The sequence below is a fragment of the Bombina bombina genome, chromosome 8, assembly GCF_027579735.1.
Source record: "Bombina bombina isolate aBomBom1 chromosome 8, aBomBom1.pri, whole genome shotgun sequence".
Taxonomy (NCBI): domain Eukaryota; kingdom Metazoa; phylum Chordata; class Amphibia; order Anura; family Bombinatoridae; genus Bombina; species Bombina bombina.
In genome coordinates, this window is record NC_069506.1 from 247672397 (window position 1) to 247691231 (window position 18835).

The 18835-nt window shown below is 36.5% G+C and overlaps 1 protein-coding gene across 1 annotated transcript in view; it reads right to left on the minus strand.

Moving 5' to 3' along the window:
- The window catches only part of LOC128638159 (B-cell receptor CD22), a 219260-nt gene that overhangs the window by 61181 nt on the left and 139244 nt on the right, over positions 1–18835 (minus strand). Inside the window, exons 5-7 of the mRNA XM_053690022.1 lie at positions 10263–10514; positions 8762–9022; positions 598–861 (exon numbers count right to left, since the gene is read on the minus strand). Coding sequence (XP_053545997.1) covers positions 598–861; positions 8762–9022; positions 10263–10514 — 777 coding nt within the window. The remainder of the gene's footprint in view (positions 1–597; positions 862–8761; positions 9023–10262; positions 10515–18835) is intronic.

Below are 18835 nucleotides of genomic sequence, written 5' to 3' on the forward strand. Positions count from 1 at the left end.
AGACCTCTGCCTAATTATAAAAAAAGTGCACCAATTGCCCCCAAAGTTTAGTGTGAGTTTTTTTTAATAAAAAATAAAAATAGCATCTTTATTTGTTTTTTAAAACTGCATGGAGCCGTTTTATGGAGTGAAATGTGGCAGCTGTGGGGCGTTAGAAAAAAAAAAACGGCACTGAAAAATGCCTTTACATTGCTGTCTATGGGAACTGTGTGTTCCCAGTAAATATATATGTATTTGCATATATATAATTATGTATATACTGTATATACATATTATTAACACATAAATATATATGTACATAGTCATATACATATATATTTACATTATCTGCCATCACTGCACATCTTACCCCCTTTGTAGCACTAGAATGAGGATCCCATGAAGCCTATGGAAGCTTGTTCAATTGAGCGCATAGCTTTCTAGCATTCACATTGCGGGCACTCAAAATATCAGTGCACAATTTTGTGTGCTCGTATTTTGTGTGGAGACCAAATATCGTGCTTGCAAAAGCACAATTTTGTGCTCCACTCATAATCTGTCCCTTTGTTTTCAGAATGGAAGAACAACAGTTACTGGGGTGATCATTTTTATACTTACAATGGACATTTATGTCTACACTTTCGGATTTGGTACAACCTATTATATTACAGGCTTCACACACATATCTGCCAGAATCCTTTGCCTTTATTGTTTGAAATTGAATCTCTTTTGCACCCTTTATGTAATTCTCCATCTTGTACCATACAATTTTGGTTATTTCTGGGTTGCTGCTGTTAATATAACATGTTAATTTCACATCAGTTCCTTCTATAAATATATGGCCTTTAGGTTTTATTATAACTTCTGGTAGCCTGGGAGAATCTGGAAAGAAGCATCATAAGAAAAAAATATATAATTAGTTCTAGCTTTATTTATTTTAATAATTACTCATCATATCTAAACTTCACCTTTCACAATTATTTGGTAAATATATGATAGCTTGAGTTACACAAATGTGAATGCACTTGAGTGATCCATGCAGGGAAATCATTGCTGTATGTGCACAACCTATGCATCTGCTATGTATCTACAGTATTAATTAAACCTTTTTAGTTTATTTCATATAAAAGAAGCCATTCATAAAAATAAAGCTTTAATTGATGTATTTATTTCTTAAATACCTCTTCCTGTCTTAATAAAACCAGCATTTTTCTATTTGGTTTGCAGAAGACATGTCACATTCTATCAATTGGGAGTTGTACCTTTTAGCCAATGAGCAGCAGTAGGAATTACACAACTGACACTGCTGAATAGTTTTAATGTAAATGTAAAAAATAATTCAAGTAGGTAAAAGAAGAAAAAAATATTCTCAAGTACAAGATCAGTGTAACATGAACGTGATCACTGAATTAAAAACACAACCACTGTATAATCCTTTTAAATCTTTGTGTGGAATGAAATGCGTGAGATTCTTTAATTGGTATTGTGGTTTTAGGCTTTCTTGATATAGCGCCTGCTGTTTTAATGTAGCGGTCAATTCATACTTTAGGATAATTTTCTCTTCTCTTACTTTTAGTCCTCTTTTCCTGTAAAAAAATTCTGAATATTGTAGGCATTCCATTACTGTTAAAAGAAGAGGTGCATACTCCAGACTTAGCACTGCTTTATTACACATAGTCATTCACTGCACTCTCTACTGACACATTTATAGTTGTCCCTGATTGGCCTTAGAAGAGAAGGAAATTACAACATGGTGGACACTAAAACTTTGCTTTTATTTTTTCCATATTTATACTAATAATATAACTTTAAAACTGTTTCTCCATATTCTTCTGATACTAATATTTGCTTTGAATACATCATTTTATGTAGCATTTATTAAGTGTTCAGTGTCCCTTTAAGACTTAATAATCACTTATGGGTACTTGGGAGGAAAGGAAAAAACAAAATTTATGCTTACCTGATAAATTCATTTCTCCTGTAGTGTGGTCAGTCGACGGGTCATCATTACTTCTGGGATATTATCTCCTCCCCTACAGGAAGTGCAAGAGGATTCACCCAGCAGAGCTGCTATATAGCTCCTCCCCTCTACGTCACCTCCAGTCATTCGACCAAAGGACCAACGAGAAAGGAGAAGCCCAAGGGTGTAGTGGTGACTGGAGTATAATCCAAAATTTTTTTTAGCCTGCCATAAAAAACAGGGCGGGCCGTGGACTGACCACACTACAGGAGAAATGAATTTATCAGGTAAGCATAAATTTTGTTTTCTCCTGTTAAGTGTGGTCAGTCCACGGGTCATCATTACTTCTGGGATACCAATACCAAAGCAAAAGTACACGGATGACGGGAGGGACAGGCAGGCTCTTTATACGGAGGGAACCACTGCCTGAAGAACCTTTCTCCCAAAAACAGCCTCCGAAGAAGCAAAAGTGTCAAATTTGTAAAATTTGGAAAAAGTATGAAGAGAAGACCAAGTTGCAGCCTTGCAAATCTGTTCAACAGAAGCCTCATTCTTAATGGCCCAAGTGGAAGCCACAGCTCTAGTAGAATGAGCTGTAATTCTTTCAGGAGGCTGCTGTCCAGCAGTCTCATAGGCTAATCGTATTATGCTACGAAGCCAAAAAGAGAGAGAGGTAGCCGAAGCTTTTTGACCTCTCCTCTGACCAGAATAAACGACAAACAGGGAAGACGTTTGACGAAAATCCTTAGTTGCCTGTAGATAAAATTTCAGGGCACGGACTACATCTAGATTGTGTAGCAGACGTTCCTTCTTCGAGGAAGGATTAGGACACAAAGATGGAACAACAATCTCTTGATTGATATTCCTGTTAGTGACCACCTTAGGTAGGAACCCAGGTTTAGTACGCAGAACTACCTTGTCTGAATGAAAAATCAGATAAGGAGAATCACAATGTAAGGCAGATAACTCAGAAACTCTTCGAGCCGAGGAAATAGCCATTAAAAACAGAACTTTCCAAGATAACAATTTGATATCAATGGAATGAAGGGGTTCAAACGGAACACCCTGTAAAACATTAAGAACTAAGTTCAAACTCCATGGCGGAGCAACAGTTTTAAACACAGGCTTGATCCTAGCTAAAGCCTGACAAAAAGCTTGAACGTCCGGAACTTCTGACAGACGTTTGTGTAAAAGAATGGACAGAGCTGAAATCTGTCCCTTTAAAGAACTAGCGGATAACCCCTTTTCTAAACCCTCTTGTAGAAAAGACAATATCCTTGGAATCCTAACCTTACTCCATGAGTAACTCTTGGATTCGCACCAATATAAGTATTTACGCCATATTTTATGGTAAATCCTTCTGGTAACAGGCTTCCTAGCCTGTATTAAGGTATCAATAACTGGCTCAGAAAAACCACGTTTTGATAAAATCAAGCGTTCAATTTCCAAGCAGTCAGCTTCAGAGAAGTTAGATTTTGATGTTTGAATGGACCCTGGATCAGAAGGTCCTGTTTCAGAGGTAGAGACCAAGGCGGACAGGATGACATGTCCACTAGATCTGCATACCAAGTCCTGCGTGGCCATGCAGGTGCTATTAGAATCACTGATGCTCTCTCCTGTTTGATTCTGGCAATCAATCGAGGAAGCATCGGGAAGGGTGGAAACGCATAAGCCATCCCGAAGGTCCAAGGTGCTGTCAAAGCATCTATCAGAACCGCTCCCGGATCCCTGGATCTGGACCCGTAGCGAGGAAGCTTGGCGTTCTGACGAGACGCCATGAGATCTATCTCTGGTTTGCCCCAACGTCGAAGTATCTGGGCAAAGACCTCCGGATGAAGTTCCCACTCCCCCGGATGAAAAGTCTGACGACTTAAGAAATCCGCCTCCCAGTTCTCCACTCCCGGGATGTGGATTGCAGACAGGTGGCAAGAGTGAGACTCTGCCCAGCGAATTATCTTTGATACTTCCATCATTGCTAGGGAGCTTCTTGTCCCTCCCTGATGGTTGATGTAAGCTACAGTCGTGATGTTGTCCGACTGAAACCTGATGAACCCCCGAGTTGTTAACTGGGGCCAAGCCAGAAGGGCATTGAGAACTGCTCTCAATTCCAGAATGTTTATTGGAAGGAGACTCTCCTCCTGATTCCATAGTCCCTGAGCCTTCAGAGAATTCCAGACAGCGCCCCAACCTAGTAGGCTGGCGTCTGTTGTTACAATTGTCCAGTCTGGCCTGCTGAATGGCATCCCCCTGGACAGGTGTGGCCGATAAAGCCACCATAGAAGAGAATTTCTGGTCTCTTGATTCAGATTCAGAGTGGGGGATAAATCTGAGTAATCCCCATTCCACTGACTTAGCATGCACAATTGCAGTGGTCTGAGATGTAGGCGTGCAAAAGGTACTATGTCCATTGCTGCTACCATTAAGCCGATCACCTCCATGCATTGAGCTACTGACGGGTGTTGAATGGAATGAAGGACACGGCATGCATTTTGAAGCTTTGTTAACCTGTCTTCTGTCAGGTAAATCTTCATTTCTACAGAATCTATCAGAGTCCCTAAGAAGGGAACTCTTGTGAGTGGAAAGAGAGAACTCTTCTTTTCGTTCACCTTCCATCCATGCGACCTTAGAAATGCCAGTACTAACTCTGTATGAGACTTGGCAGTTTGAAAGCTTGAAGCTTGTATCAGAATGTCGTCTAGGTACGGAGCTACCGAAATTCCTCGCGGTCTTAGTACCGCCAGAAGAGTACCCAGAACCTTTGTGAAAATTCTTGGAGCCGTAGCCAATCCGAATGGAAGAGCTACAAACTGGTAATGCCTGTCTAGAAAGGCAAACCTTAGATACCGGTAATGACTTCTGTGAATCGGTATGTGAAGGTAAGCATCCTTTAAATCCACTGTGGTCATGTACTGACCCTCTTGGATCATGGGCAAAATTGTACGAATAGTTTCCATCTTGAACGATGGAACTCTTAGGAATTTGTTTAGGATCTTTAAATCCAAGATTGGCCTGAAAGTTCCCTCTTTTTTGGGAACTACAAACAGATTTGAGTAAAACCCTTGTCCTTGTTCCGACCGCGGAACTGGATGGATCACTCCCATTAATAAAAGATCTTGTACGCAGTGTAGGAACGCTTCTTTCTTTATTTGGTTTGTTGACAACCTTGACAGATGAAATCTCCCTCTTGGGGGAGAGGATTTGAAGTCCAGAAGGTATCCCTGAGATATGATCTCTAACGCCAAGGGATCCTGAACATCTCTTGCCCAAGCTTGGGCGAAGAGAGAAAGTCTGCCCCCTACTAGATCCGGTCCCGGATCGGGGGCCCTCGATTCATGCTGTCTTAGGGGCAGCAGCAGGTTTCCTGGCCTGCTTGCCCTTGTTCCAGGACTGGTTAGGTTTCCAGCCTTGTCTGTAGCGAGCAACAGCTCCTTCCTGTTTTGGTGCAGAGGAAGTTGATGCTGTTCCTGCTTTGAAATTACGAAAGGAACGAAAATTAGACTGTCTAGCCCTAGGTTTGGCTTTGTCCTGAGGCAGGGCATGGCCTTTACCTCCTGTAATGTCAGCGATAATCTCTTTCAACCCGGGCCCGAATAAGGTCTGCCCTTTGAAAGGTATATTAAGCAATTTAGATTTAGAAGTAACATCAGCTGACCAGGATTTTAGCCACAGTGCTCTGCGTGCCTGAATGGCAAATCCGGAATTCTTAGCCGTAAGTTTAGTTAAATGTACTACGGCATCTGAAATAAATGAGTTAGCTAACTTAAGGGCTTTAAGTTTGTGTGTAATCTCATCTAGTGTAGATGATTGAAGTGTCTCTTCCAGAGACTCAAACCAAAATGCTGCTGCAGCCGTGACAGGCGCAATACATGCAAGAGGTTGCAATATAAAACCTTGTTGAACAAACATTTTCTTAAGATAACCCTCTAATTTCTTATCCATTGGATCTGAAAAAGCACAGCTATCCTCCACCGGGATAGTGGTACGCTTAGCTAAAGTAGAAACTGCTCCCTCCACCTTTTGCCATAAGTCCCGTGTGGTGGCGTCTATTGGAAACATTTTTCTAAATATCGGAGGAGGTGAGAACGGCACACCGGGCCTATCCCACTCCTTAGTAACAATTTCAGTAAGTCTCTTAGGTATAGGAAAAACATCAGCACTCGCCGGTACCGCAAAATATTTATCCAACCTACACATTTTCTCTGGTATTGCAACTGTGTTACAATCATTCAGAGCCGTTAACACCTCCCCTAGTAATACACGGAGGTTTTCCAGCTTAAATTTAAAATTTGAAATATCTGAATCCAGTCTGTTTGGATCCGAACCGTCACCCACAGAATGAAGTTCTCCGTCCTCATGTTCTGCCACCTGTGACGCAGTGTCTGACATGGCCCTAATATTATCAGCGCACTCTGTTCTCACCCCAGAGTGATCACGCTTGCCTCTAAGTTCTGGTAATTTAGCCAAAACTTCAGTCATAACAGTAGCCATATCCTGTAATGTGATTTGAAATGGCCGCCCAGATGTACTCGGCGCTACAATATCACGCACCTCCCGAGCGGGAGATGCAGGTACTGACACGTGAGGTGAGTTAGTCGGCATAACTCTCCCCTCGTTGTTAGGTGAAATATGTTCAGTTTGTACAGATTGATTTTTATTTAAAGTAACATCAATACAATTAGTACATAAATTTCTATTGGGCTCCACTTTGGCATTAGCACATATAGCACATGTATCTTCCTCTGAATCAGACATGTTTAACACACTAGCAATAAACTAGCAACTTGGAAATGCTTTTCAAGTAATTTACAATAATATGAAAACGAACTGTGCCTATAAGAAGCACAGAAAAAATTATGACAGTTGAAAATAAATAAGTTATAGCATCAAATCTTTGTAAGAAATATACAATTTTAGCAAAGGATTGTTCCCATTAGCAAAGGATAACTAACCCTGACAGCAGAAAAAAATACACAAATAAACGTTTTTTATCACAGTCAACTACAATCTTCACAGCTCTGCTGTGAATGATTACCTCCCTCAAAACAAGCTTTGGAGATCCCTGAGTTCTGTAGAGATGAACCGGATCATGCAGGAAGAAAAATGAACTTCTGACTGAGTTTTTTGATGCATAGTAAAAGCGCCAAAAATGGCCCCTCCCCCTCACACATAACAGTGAGAGAGATCAGTAAACTGCTTTAATTTAAACAAAACTATTGCCAAGTGGAAAAAATAGTGCCCAAAACATTTTTTCACCCAGTACCTCAGAGAAATAAACGATTTTACATGCCAGCAAAAAAACGTTTAACCTCAATAAATTAATTGTTATTTAAAACCTATTGCAAGTCCCTGCAAAATAGGTTAAGTCTATGCATACAGTATAAATCCAGTGAAGTACCATTCCCCAGAATACTGAAGTGTAAAATATACATACATGACAGCCTGATACCAGCTACATCTACTGCATTTAAGGCTGAGTTTACATTATAACGGTATGGCAGGATTTTCTCATCAATTCCATGTCAGAAAATAATAAACTGCTACATACCTCTTTGCAGATTAATCTGCCCGCTGTCCCCTGATCTGAAGTTTTCCTCTCCTCAGATGGCCGAGAAACAGCAATATGATCTTAACTACTCCGGCTAAAATCATAGAAAAAACTCAGGTAGATTCTTCTTCAAATTCTACCAGAGAATGAATAACACACTCCGGTGCTATTATAAAATAACAAACTTTTGATTGAAGGTAATAAACTAATTAAAATCACCACAGTCCTCTCACACATCCTATCTATTTGTTGGGTGCAAGAGAATGACTGGAGGTGACGTAGAGGGGAGGAGCTATATAGCAGCTCTGCTGGGTGAATCCTCTTGCACTTCCTGTAGGGGAGGAGATAATATCCCAGAAGTAATGATGACCCGTGGACTGACCACACTTAACAGGAGAAATGTGTATTTTCTGACTACAGCTGTTAATAAACAACTAATATGAAACATATTATTAACCATGCTCTTGACAGGAAAGCATTAAATATAGCTTATCAAACAATTTCTTGTCAGCAAAGCCATAAAACACAGTGATTTATTCACTCCTCGTATGACAATAATTTCCAAAATGCAGCATATTATTTCACTTAAAATTCATTATTTCCAACCTTGTCAATGACTATATTTCCTATTCAAACTCATTTCACGTATGGTTTCATGGAAAATAAGAAAATGACCCAGACTTTTGAATGCCAGTGTATAAGATAAACTAATATAAACTTCTTATATAAAAAAACAAAAATCAACACAATGCTTGAAATTGAATTAAAAAATCTGTCAGCCTGGTATGGACCTACTAATTAATAAAAAAAAAAGCTAAGTTAAATCTATCCTATGAGATGTATTGCTGTGCCTCATTTTATAAAGACTGGCACAGATTGTACTGTAACTTTTCTAAAAATCTTCATAGGGCCCTAATAAAATGCGCACACTTTTTTTCCCCATCTTTTAACAAACCAATTTAATTTTAAATGTTCTAAGTTTGTAGTGACTGCAAGTCCAAGTCTCATTTCAGTCCAAGGAAAATCTAGACAAGTTTAAGCCATTCAAAAATTAACCTCTTAAGGACATATGACGGAATTTTTCCGTCATAAAACAATTGAGCAAACTGAAAGCTGTGTCCTTAAAGGGTTAAAAGCCTTTGAAAACAGAAGTTTAAATAAAAAGTACAAACTTAAAGGTAAGGTTGGCAGCTGTGCTGTTTTTGCACCATTTGCTAATTAAAGAAAGTTCACAGAATGCACGAATGCCTTTGTATACAAATTAGCGCAATACTTACACATGACATCCACTTTTACGGGTAGTGACATTTTTGATCCCAGTTTATTGTTAGCTTCACATTCATATGATCCTGAATCTGACTCCTTGATACTGGGGAATGTAATCTTACTTACTGTTTGATTCACATATATTTTTTTATCTTTGTACCATGTATAATAGACAACTGAAGGGTTTGCAGATGCGTAACAGTTTAGCGTAACATGGTCCGTTTCTTTTATCCTTTCATTATTTTTCACAATTCTTACATTTTTTGGAGCATCTGCAAGATTATAAAAATATATATATATATTAAAGTATTTTCCCCCTTGTATGTTAGTTTTAGCCATTATTGTTATGTTCACTTATGGCTATAAATTGATCTATACTAAAGAAAAAAATCATGAAACGTATTATCAGGGTTAAAGGAGTTATTAAAGAAACATTCAAATACAAAATGGCAAGCTCTAATTCGTTAGAGCATGTCATTTTTGCTTTAGTCAACCTAGATAAATGTGTTTAAACACATAGTAAAAGCCCAGTTCAGGAGCTGCAAGCTTTGGAGCACCTCAGCAGAACACAGCTAGTGAGCCAATCAGAAGCCTTAAAGCTTCGGAGCAGACTTTACGCATGTGTTTAATCCATTTGCAGGGGTTATACACATTGTTACTGAGGGTAAGTAATAAAAAATGTCATGCTTTAATACACTAAATTTCATTTAAAACTTCTAGTAAGTAGGGTCATTATACTATTTTTTTTTTTAATCCAATAAGCATTAAACTAATAAGCATTAAATAGACAGGAAAGTCAAATTAAATTGTCATGATTTAGAAAGAGCATGGAACTACCCCCCACCAAAAAAAAATAATAATTCCAATTTACATCTATTTTCAAATTTGCTTCATTCTCTTGTTATCCTTTGTTGAAGAGTAAGCCTAGGTAGGCTCATAGGAGCTCAATAGTGGGCACATGTCTCTATGGCGGCTGTATTTGTAGCAATGTATAAACTTAGAGGTTGATCACAAACAATAATTTAAGAAAAGGAAAACACTACAGTTATTGGGATTTTTGCTGATTATTCATTTTTTCTAATTGATTGTGATTGACCCCATAGTTACAAATACTGCTACCGTAGAATGCTAAAGACACTGTGCACGTTCCTGAGCTTTTAATAGGATACCAAGAACATTAAGCACATTTGATAATAGAAGAATATTGTAACTTTTTTTTAAAGTGCCTGCTCTCTCTAAACCATCAAACTTTAATTTTGAATTTACTGTCCCTTTAATTCGTTCATATAACTTAAATGAAAACTATATTTAATTAAAAAACGAATTGAAACAGTATATTTTTATTTAGACAAATTCCTTTTTTTTCCCTTTTCACTTTGTCAAATGTATTATATAGTGTGGGTTTTTCAAGAGAAAATATAATATTAAACTGTGTAAAAGAAATAAAAATGACAGCTGTGCAGGACCTCTGTATTACAGTAAAACTATGCACTGCTATATATTATTACTTACATAAAACATTTATTGTCACACTGGTTGATTGAGCAGATCCCATGTTATTTCCTGCTTCACAATAGTAAGTCTCAGATTCTTTAACTACAAGTTTTTCCTGTTTTCCAATGTCGGATTTCTTGGTATTGTACCAAGTATATCTGTTCACTGGTGGATTGCTGCTATGTGCAGTGCATCTCAGGTGTATTTGCTCTCCTTCTATAATTTCCAGAGTATGGTTTTCATTCAATATTTTAACATCTTTGGGTGCATCTAGAAAATGAAATGTTAAAGTTATTTTCTTACCTTGTTTTTTTATTGACTTAAAGGGACATAATACTCATATGCTAAATCACTTAAAAGTGATAAAGCATAATTGTAAAAAGCTGACGTTAAAATATCACCTGAGCAACTCTATGTAAATAAAGAAGATATTTTATCTCAACATTTCTTCAGCTCACCAAAGTAAGTGCTCTGTGAACAGTTATCCTTCAGCTTCTGTTCAGCTGCAAGTTAAAAAAAAAAAAAACAAAAAAAAAAACAATAGCTGCGGTCATGCATTGCATTGCTTTGATCTCATGAGATTTCACTGAAATCTCTGGAAATTTCATAGTAAACTTTCTTAAAGTGAAGGTAAACTTTGATGAATGAAAGCCCGGTTTTTAAAAATACTATTAAAAACAGGGGCACTTTCATTCATCAAAGTTTAAAAAGCAGCTGTTATGTTTGAAAATGTACCTTTCTTCTTTTCACAGCCAGAGCAGCTTCCCCGCACGGAGATCCTCTCTTCACACGTCAGTAATGACTAATCCAGCTTCCTCCAATCATGGCATGGCCTCAGGCAATGATTCCCCTGGGGGGAAAGCCATGATTGGAGGAAGCCGGATTAGTCATTGCTAACGTGTGAAGAGAGGATCTCCAGGCGGGGGAAGCTGATCCGGCTGTGAACAGAAGAATGGTACGTTTTTAAACAAAACGTCTGCTTTCTAAACTTTGACGAATGAAAGTTCCCCTGTTTTTAATAGTATTTAAAAAAAAAAACAGACTTTCATTCATCAAAGTTTACCTTCACTTTAAACTGAATAGAAAAATAACGTGACTGTGCCTGTACACACCAATGCACACAAGTCATGGGACAAGAATCCTGATTGGCTGCTTAAAGTTTCTTTAAAGTAGGGTGTGCGTACTTAGGAAATTTTGAGGTAAAATGTCTTCAATTCAAAAAGCTTAATTCAGCCAATAAACACCAATAGGAAGTGTCTATAAGCCAAAGATAATTAGTGAGAAGTATACATTTAACACTGCTATATTCATTTCAATTTAAATAAATACAAATAAAATTACTTTACTGTTTTAATGGAAGAAAAGATTAACATGTTTATATGCTGCTATTTCATATGGATGATGAAGTTTGGTATTACCATACAAAACTCTTTTGATGTGAAGAGATTTCCATCATTGCATTGCAATCAACGACTGAAATCCACTTCCATTTTTTACGTTGGCATTTTTTAAATTTATTATTATTTATTAATTTATATACAGAGCACAAGATTTGTCAGACTGGAGGACTTAGCAGCCTGTCCCCAAAAACAATGACAGTTTGGTCTAACATTATGAAGAATTGTTAATATATAAAATAGTAGTATACAGTGAATAAATTAACTTATGTTGGAAATGTATTGCAGCACTATGCAGAGCCATCTCTATAATTAGACCAGGTGAAACAACACACACTAGGTGGAATATGTCCGGGAAGTCACATTGGAAGAGAATATTCCAGCTATTAGTGTTTTTTTTAATATAAAAAAAATATTCTCATATTGATATTTTTGCGATCAATTTATTGACATTAGCTGGGTATCAGCATGCTCTCACATTAAATTTCCATCTTCGGAACTTTAATATTTGAGACTGCTAAATGGTGAGGTGTAAATTATAGTAGCTAGGGAGATCTGGGGAGCATCATATCATTCTTGGTCCCACTCCCAAGCAGAACATTTGAGTGGATCCTGTCCCTATGCTCTAAAATCACTTATGTTATTATAATAATTAAAGGAATAGTCTAGTCAAAATTAAACTTTCATGATTCAGATAGGGCATGCAATTTTAAACAACTTTCCAATTTACTTCTATTATCTAATTTGCTCAATTCTTTAGATATCCTTTGTTGAAGACATAGCAATGCACATGTGTGAGCCAATCACACAAGGCCTTTATGTGCATCAACCAATCAGCAGCTACTGAGCATATCTAGATATGCTTTTCAGCAAGTGATATCAAGAGAATGAAGCAAATTAGATAATAGAAGTAAATTAGAAAGTTGTTTAAAATGACATGCTCTTTCTAAATCACAAAAGAGAAAAATTGGGTTTCATGTCCCTTTAAGCACTCTACAGGCATTATGTCTTCAGATGATGTTTTAGTATATGGTAGGATAATATATATTAATGAGACATCCAGAGTAATAAGTAATTATTTGATGTACTCTTGTCTCTAATATAAAAAGGCTATAGTAATGTTAATACAATAGAGAAAAGTGTTTAATAAGAAAATGGTATTTTATATGACTTTACACAGATATGAAATCTTTTAAATGCTTGGATGAAAATACTCTAGCTTTGTTAAGAAGGTATTTATTTAGAGCACAGACAACTTTAGTTTCTCAAATACGTTCTTAAAAACTATTTGTGCTCAAAGAATTTTATATTTCAAGGAACATGAAACCCAATTTTTTTTTCTTTTAAGATTTAGTAAGAACATGCAATTTTATCCAGCTTTCCATTTTAATTCTAATTTGCTCCATTCTCTTAAAATAATTTGTTGAAAAGCATTTCTGAATAGGCTCAGTAGCTGCTGATTGGTGGCTGCACATAGGTGGTTTGTTTGATTGCCTCACCCATATGTATTTCTATTTATTCAACAAAGTAAATCTAAAGAATGAAGTAAATTGGAATGCTGTTTAAAATTGTATTCTCTATTTGAATTGTGAAAGAAAATGTTCGGGTTTCATGTCCCTTTAAAGCAATGTTAAAGTTCTTGCTTAACTACAGATAATGAGAAATACAGATGTAGCTTACATTTAAAACAAAGTCTCTGTTCAGCGCCAACCTTTAAATAAATGCTATATCCTGTCTTTTTTGTAAGTTTAAGTAAGAATTTAGATATTTATACCCAGAGTTCACCCAAAAAAACGATTTATAGTATATAGAAACATAGAAACATAGAAACATAGATATTGACGGCAGATAAGAGCCATAGGCCCAGCAAGTCTGCCCGACCTTACCTAACAGTATAAACTTATCTAGTTCGTAGGATAGCCCTATGCTTGTCCCATGCATTTTTAAAGTCCCCCACAGTGTTTGTTGCTACTACCTCTTGAGGAAGTTTATTCCATAAATCAATCACTCTTTCTGTAAAGAAGTGCTTCCTCAAATTACTCCTGAATCTACTACCCTTTAGCTTGAGCTCATGACCCCTTGTTCTTGAATTATAGAAACATAGAATTGTGGTAAAAAGAAGCAAAAGTTGGGTATGAGGACTGAAATGAGAACCATGGAATTGCAAGTCAGCTATCTGTTCACTGACTTACCTGTACATGTTTAAGATTATTAATAAAACAGATAAAAAATAAATGACAATGACAATATCAATAACCCAGAACACGGCAAACACGAGTTAAGCTCTATATGTGTTACAGAACACAAGTTCTTTAGATTTCTATGCACTTTTATCTACAATTTAGGTGAAATGGATTTACAAATAATCTCCGTATACAAATGATATTCCCTGGAAATCTGTATATTTAAAATCATGATCATAAAGTAAATGTATATGCTTTATTTGAAAAAATCAATTGGCTGATCGACACATAAAAATATCAGAAGCCAAATAAATTATTTTAATAAATTATTCTTCTATGGCAAAAACATGCACCTAGATTACAAGTTTTGAGTTACGGTTTTAACGCAAAAAAAATGGCCATTTCAGCGTAAAAACCGTAATGCAGCCATTACAAATCTTGTTGGAATAGCTGTACCGCAAGCATTTTAGCCTGAAGCGCAACGTCAATCCCGCACTCAAAAAAATGACGTTTTTGTGTGGGATTTCCATAGCGCCGGTTTTTCATGTTGTGTGGTGAGGCTAAATGCTTGCGTTATAGCCGATACCGACACAATCCGTTCCACTATCTGAGACTAGAAGTTATGAGTTTTGCGCCACAAAACTGTTACACAAAACTCATAAATAAAGTGTTACAAGTACACTAACACCCATAAACTACCTATTATCCACTAAACCGCCACCCTCCCGCATCACAAACACTATTTAAAACGTATTGACCCCTAATCTCCCGCGCACAACATCGCCGCCACTAATAAAAATTATTAACCCCTATTCCGCCGCACCCCAACATCGCCGCCACTATAATAAAGTTATTAACCCCTATCCCGCCGCTCCCCGACACCGCCACCACTATATAAAGTTATTAACCCCTAAACCTCCGGCCTCCCACATCACCGCCACTAAATAAACCTATTAACCCATAAACCACAAGCCCCCCACATTGCAAAAAACTAAATTAAACTTTTAACCCCTAAACCTAACAACCCCCTAACTTTAAATTAAAATTATAATATCCATATCTTAAAATAAATAAAAACTTACCTGTGAAATTAAAAAAAACTAAGTTTAAACTATAAATTAACCAAACATAACTATTATACTAAAATTAAAATAACTACCAGTTAAATAATCTAAATTACACATTAAAAAAATCTAACACTACTAAAAAAAATTAATTCTAAAATTAAAAAAGATAAAAAATACTAAATTACAAAAGATAACAAAAAACAAATTATGAAAAATAAAAAAATAAAAAAAAAACCTATCTTACAATAAACTACCAATAGCCCTTAAAAGGGCCTTTGAGGGCATTGCCCTAAGTTTAACAGCTCTTTTACCTGTAAAAAAAATACAAAGACCCCCCAACAGTAAAACCCAACACCCAACCAACCCCCTAAAATAAAAAGGCTAACTCTAACAAAAAGCTAAGCTACCCATTGCCCTGAAAAGGGCATTTGTATGGGCATTGCCCTTAAAAGGTCATTTAGCTTTTTTGCATTACCCTTAAAAGGGCATTTAGCTCTTTTAAGAAAGCCCAAACCCTAATCTAAAAAAAAACCCCACCCAAAAAAAGTTAAAAAAAACTTAACACTAACCCCCGACGATCCACTTACAGTTTCTAAAGTCCGGACATCAAGGCAGTGAGAAGTCTTCATCCAGGCAGCGAGGTCTTCATCCATCAAGACGGCGTCTTCTATCTTCATCTAGGCGGCATCTTCTATCTTCATCCTGGCGGAGTCTTCTATCTTCATCCCGGCAGCACGGAGCGGTTCCATCCTTGAAGACATCTGGCGCGGAGAGTCCTCTTCATACGGTCACTGACATACACTGGATCTTCAATGCAAAGGAGTCGTTTCAAAATGGCGTCCCTTGCATTTTTGAAATTCAAATCAGCCAATAGGATAAGAGCTACTGAAATTCTACTGGCTATTCAAATCAGTCAATAGAATTTCAGTAGCTCTCATTCTATTAACTGATTTGAACAGCCAATAGGATTTCAGTAGCTCTCATCCTATTGGCTGATTTGAATTTCAAAAATCAAATCAGCCAATAGGAATGCAAGGGACACCATTTTGAAAAGGCTCCCTTGCATTGAAGATCCAGTGTACGTCGGTGACCGTATGAAGAGGACGCTCCACGCCGGATGTCTTCAAGGATGGACCCACTACATGCAGCCAGGATGAAGATAGAAAATGCCGCCTGGATGAAGTTAGAAGACGCCGCCTTGATGGATGAAGACTTTGCCACCTGGATGAAGTCTTCTCACCAGCTGGATGTCCGGACTTCAGAAACTGTAAGTGGACCATCGGGAGTTAGTGTTATTTTTTTTGTTTTTGTTTTTTTTTTGGTGTTTTTTTTTTAGATTAGGCTTTGGGCTTTCTTAAAAGAGATTTTTTTAGCAGTGTTTTTTTTTAATGTGTAATTTAGTTTATTTAATTGGTAGTTATTTTAATTTTAGTATAATAGTTATGTTAGGTTCATTTATAGTTTATTTTAATTTCACAGGCAAGTTTTTATTTATTTTAAGGTAGGGATATTGTAATTTTAATTTAAAGTTAGGGGGTTATTAGGTTTAGGGGTTAATAGTTTAATTTAGTTTATTTGCGATGTGGGGGGCTGGCGGAATAGGGGTTAATAATAGGGGTTAATAGCTTTATTTAGTGGCGGTGATGTGGGAGGCCAGAGGTTTAGGGGTTAATAACTTTATTATAGTGGCAGCAATGTGGGGGAGCGGGGGAATAGGGGTTAATGATGTTAATGATTTTATGTAGGTGTCGGCGATGTCGGGGGCGGCAGATTAGGGGTGTTTAGACTCAGGGTTTATGTTAGGGTGTTTAAACGTAACTTTATTTTCCCCATAGACATCAATGGCGATTGCCATTCCGTACTTCAGGTGTTAGTTTTTTTTCTAACGCTCTCTCCCCATTGATGTCTATGGGGAAAGCGTGCATGAGCACGTCAAAGCAGCGCTTGAATTTTGTGCGGTATGGAGCTAAACGCAACCATATCGCGCCCACAAGGTGGCTGTTTTGAAACTTGTAATGGCAGCGCTGTGGAGGGTGAAATAACGCAACTTTAGTTGCGTTCGTTTCGCACCCTCTATAGCGCAAAACTTGTAATCTAGACGATGCTTTCCTGTGCAAGATAAAATATAGCTGCATTTACATTATTACTGAATATTGATCCCAATTTTAATATGAGTTTAGGCAATATTCTATTTTGTGTAATTATTTGGTTTTGTTGGTGGCACCCCTAAGAAGTAATACAATAAAAATATAAATACAAATAATTTTGCAAGGTGTGGATTTGTATTTAAAGGAAGACGAACCATCTTCTTGGTTTATAGAACCCCACCCAGTTACTCAGGTGCTCTCATTATAGTACATTGGAAGTGTGTATAAAGCCAGAGAGGCTTGTTCTTAAAATCATAGTTAAAGCAGGAATATTTCAGCCCAGACAGGCTGCACATTGCAGTGTTACAACCAGTCAATGTTGGGACACCTTTAAACTGAACCATCTAGTTGCTTTCTGGCAAAGACACTGAGAACAGTGTTACGTTGAGTCCTCTCTGGATTTGTGTGTTTTTTGGGGCTCTTTGATTTTTAAAGTCTAGTGAGTATATTACTAATATAGAAGAAAAAGTTCAAATCCGTGGTAGGTAAAAGAAGCTTTATTGATTAGACATCCAAATAAAAACACATGTTAGAATAGGACTAACAGGTTTTACGCGTTTCGGCTGGGAGCCGTATTCATAAACCCGTGAGTGCACTAGCTGACAAAGTTTAAAAAGCGTGCTCTAAGAGATAATTGGCTGGTGTAGACACACCTACCAAAAATGTTAACTCATACCACACCAATATTTTAATTACATATATACATAAAAATTATTCAAGAACAGAACTGTCATTTTGTGATAAGGCATTAGAGACTGTAATACAATGTGTTGAATTAGAATATGCAGTTTAGAGGAGAATAAGGACAAGATAATATTATTATTGTTGTACACTCCAATAACAACATTGATTAAATATGTGTAATAAAATATTCCAGAATGTTTGATCCAAGAACACAATCATATAAACATACATATATACAAAAAAGTATATATATATATATATATATATATATATATATATATATATATATATATATATATATATATATATATATATATATATATATATAAATTATAAATATGTACTTGTTAGTAGGATTTAGTAACAATAAATAACAAACTACAATCATATACCATAAAAAACACTTCCCAAGGAAAATCAAAGAATATTGATACAACAGTGATATTGAATACAAAAACATGCAGAAAAAACACACATAGTGTTTAACAATATCATACTATGCTATGTTGTATCATATTATATTATATCACAAACCATTCAAGACCCTGTCCAGATATATGACTATTCAATCAAAAAGGGTGTTATCTTAAACAGACCCAGTAGAGAGTGAGGACAATTCTCAGATGTGCAAGAATGGTTCTAATATATGAATAGATGATGCATAGATAATCAATTTCTATAGTTAGAAAATAGTAATTTAATTAAAAAAAACAGCACATATGAAGGGCATCCTCACTGTATACATCTGGAAAAGATTTTTTTATAAGAAACAATATATTATTTAATTTTCTGGAAATAATGGTAATGATGATAACAAAGAATGAGAATCTTAGTTACTTGAATGTAGCTCTAAATTAGAAATAGAAAAAGAAAAAGAAAGAGAAAAACCTACTCAATCCATTAAAGGATTCAAATTAAATTAAATTAAATTATATTAAACTAAAATAAATTCAGAAGTGTCTCGATAGAGCTGAACAAGGTTTTTCATATTTTATGTAACCTAAATGCTTACGTATGCGGGTTCTAACATCCCGACTGGTCATGCCAACATACTGTTTCGAGTGATCCGTACACTCAATGAGGTATATTACATAACTAGTAGAACATTTTACA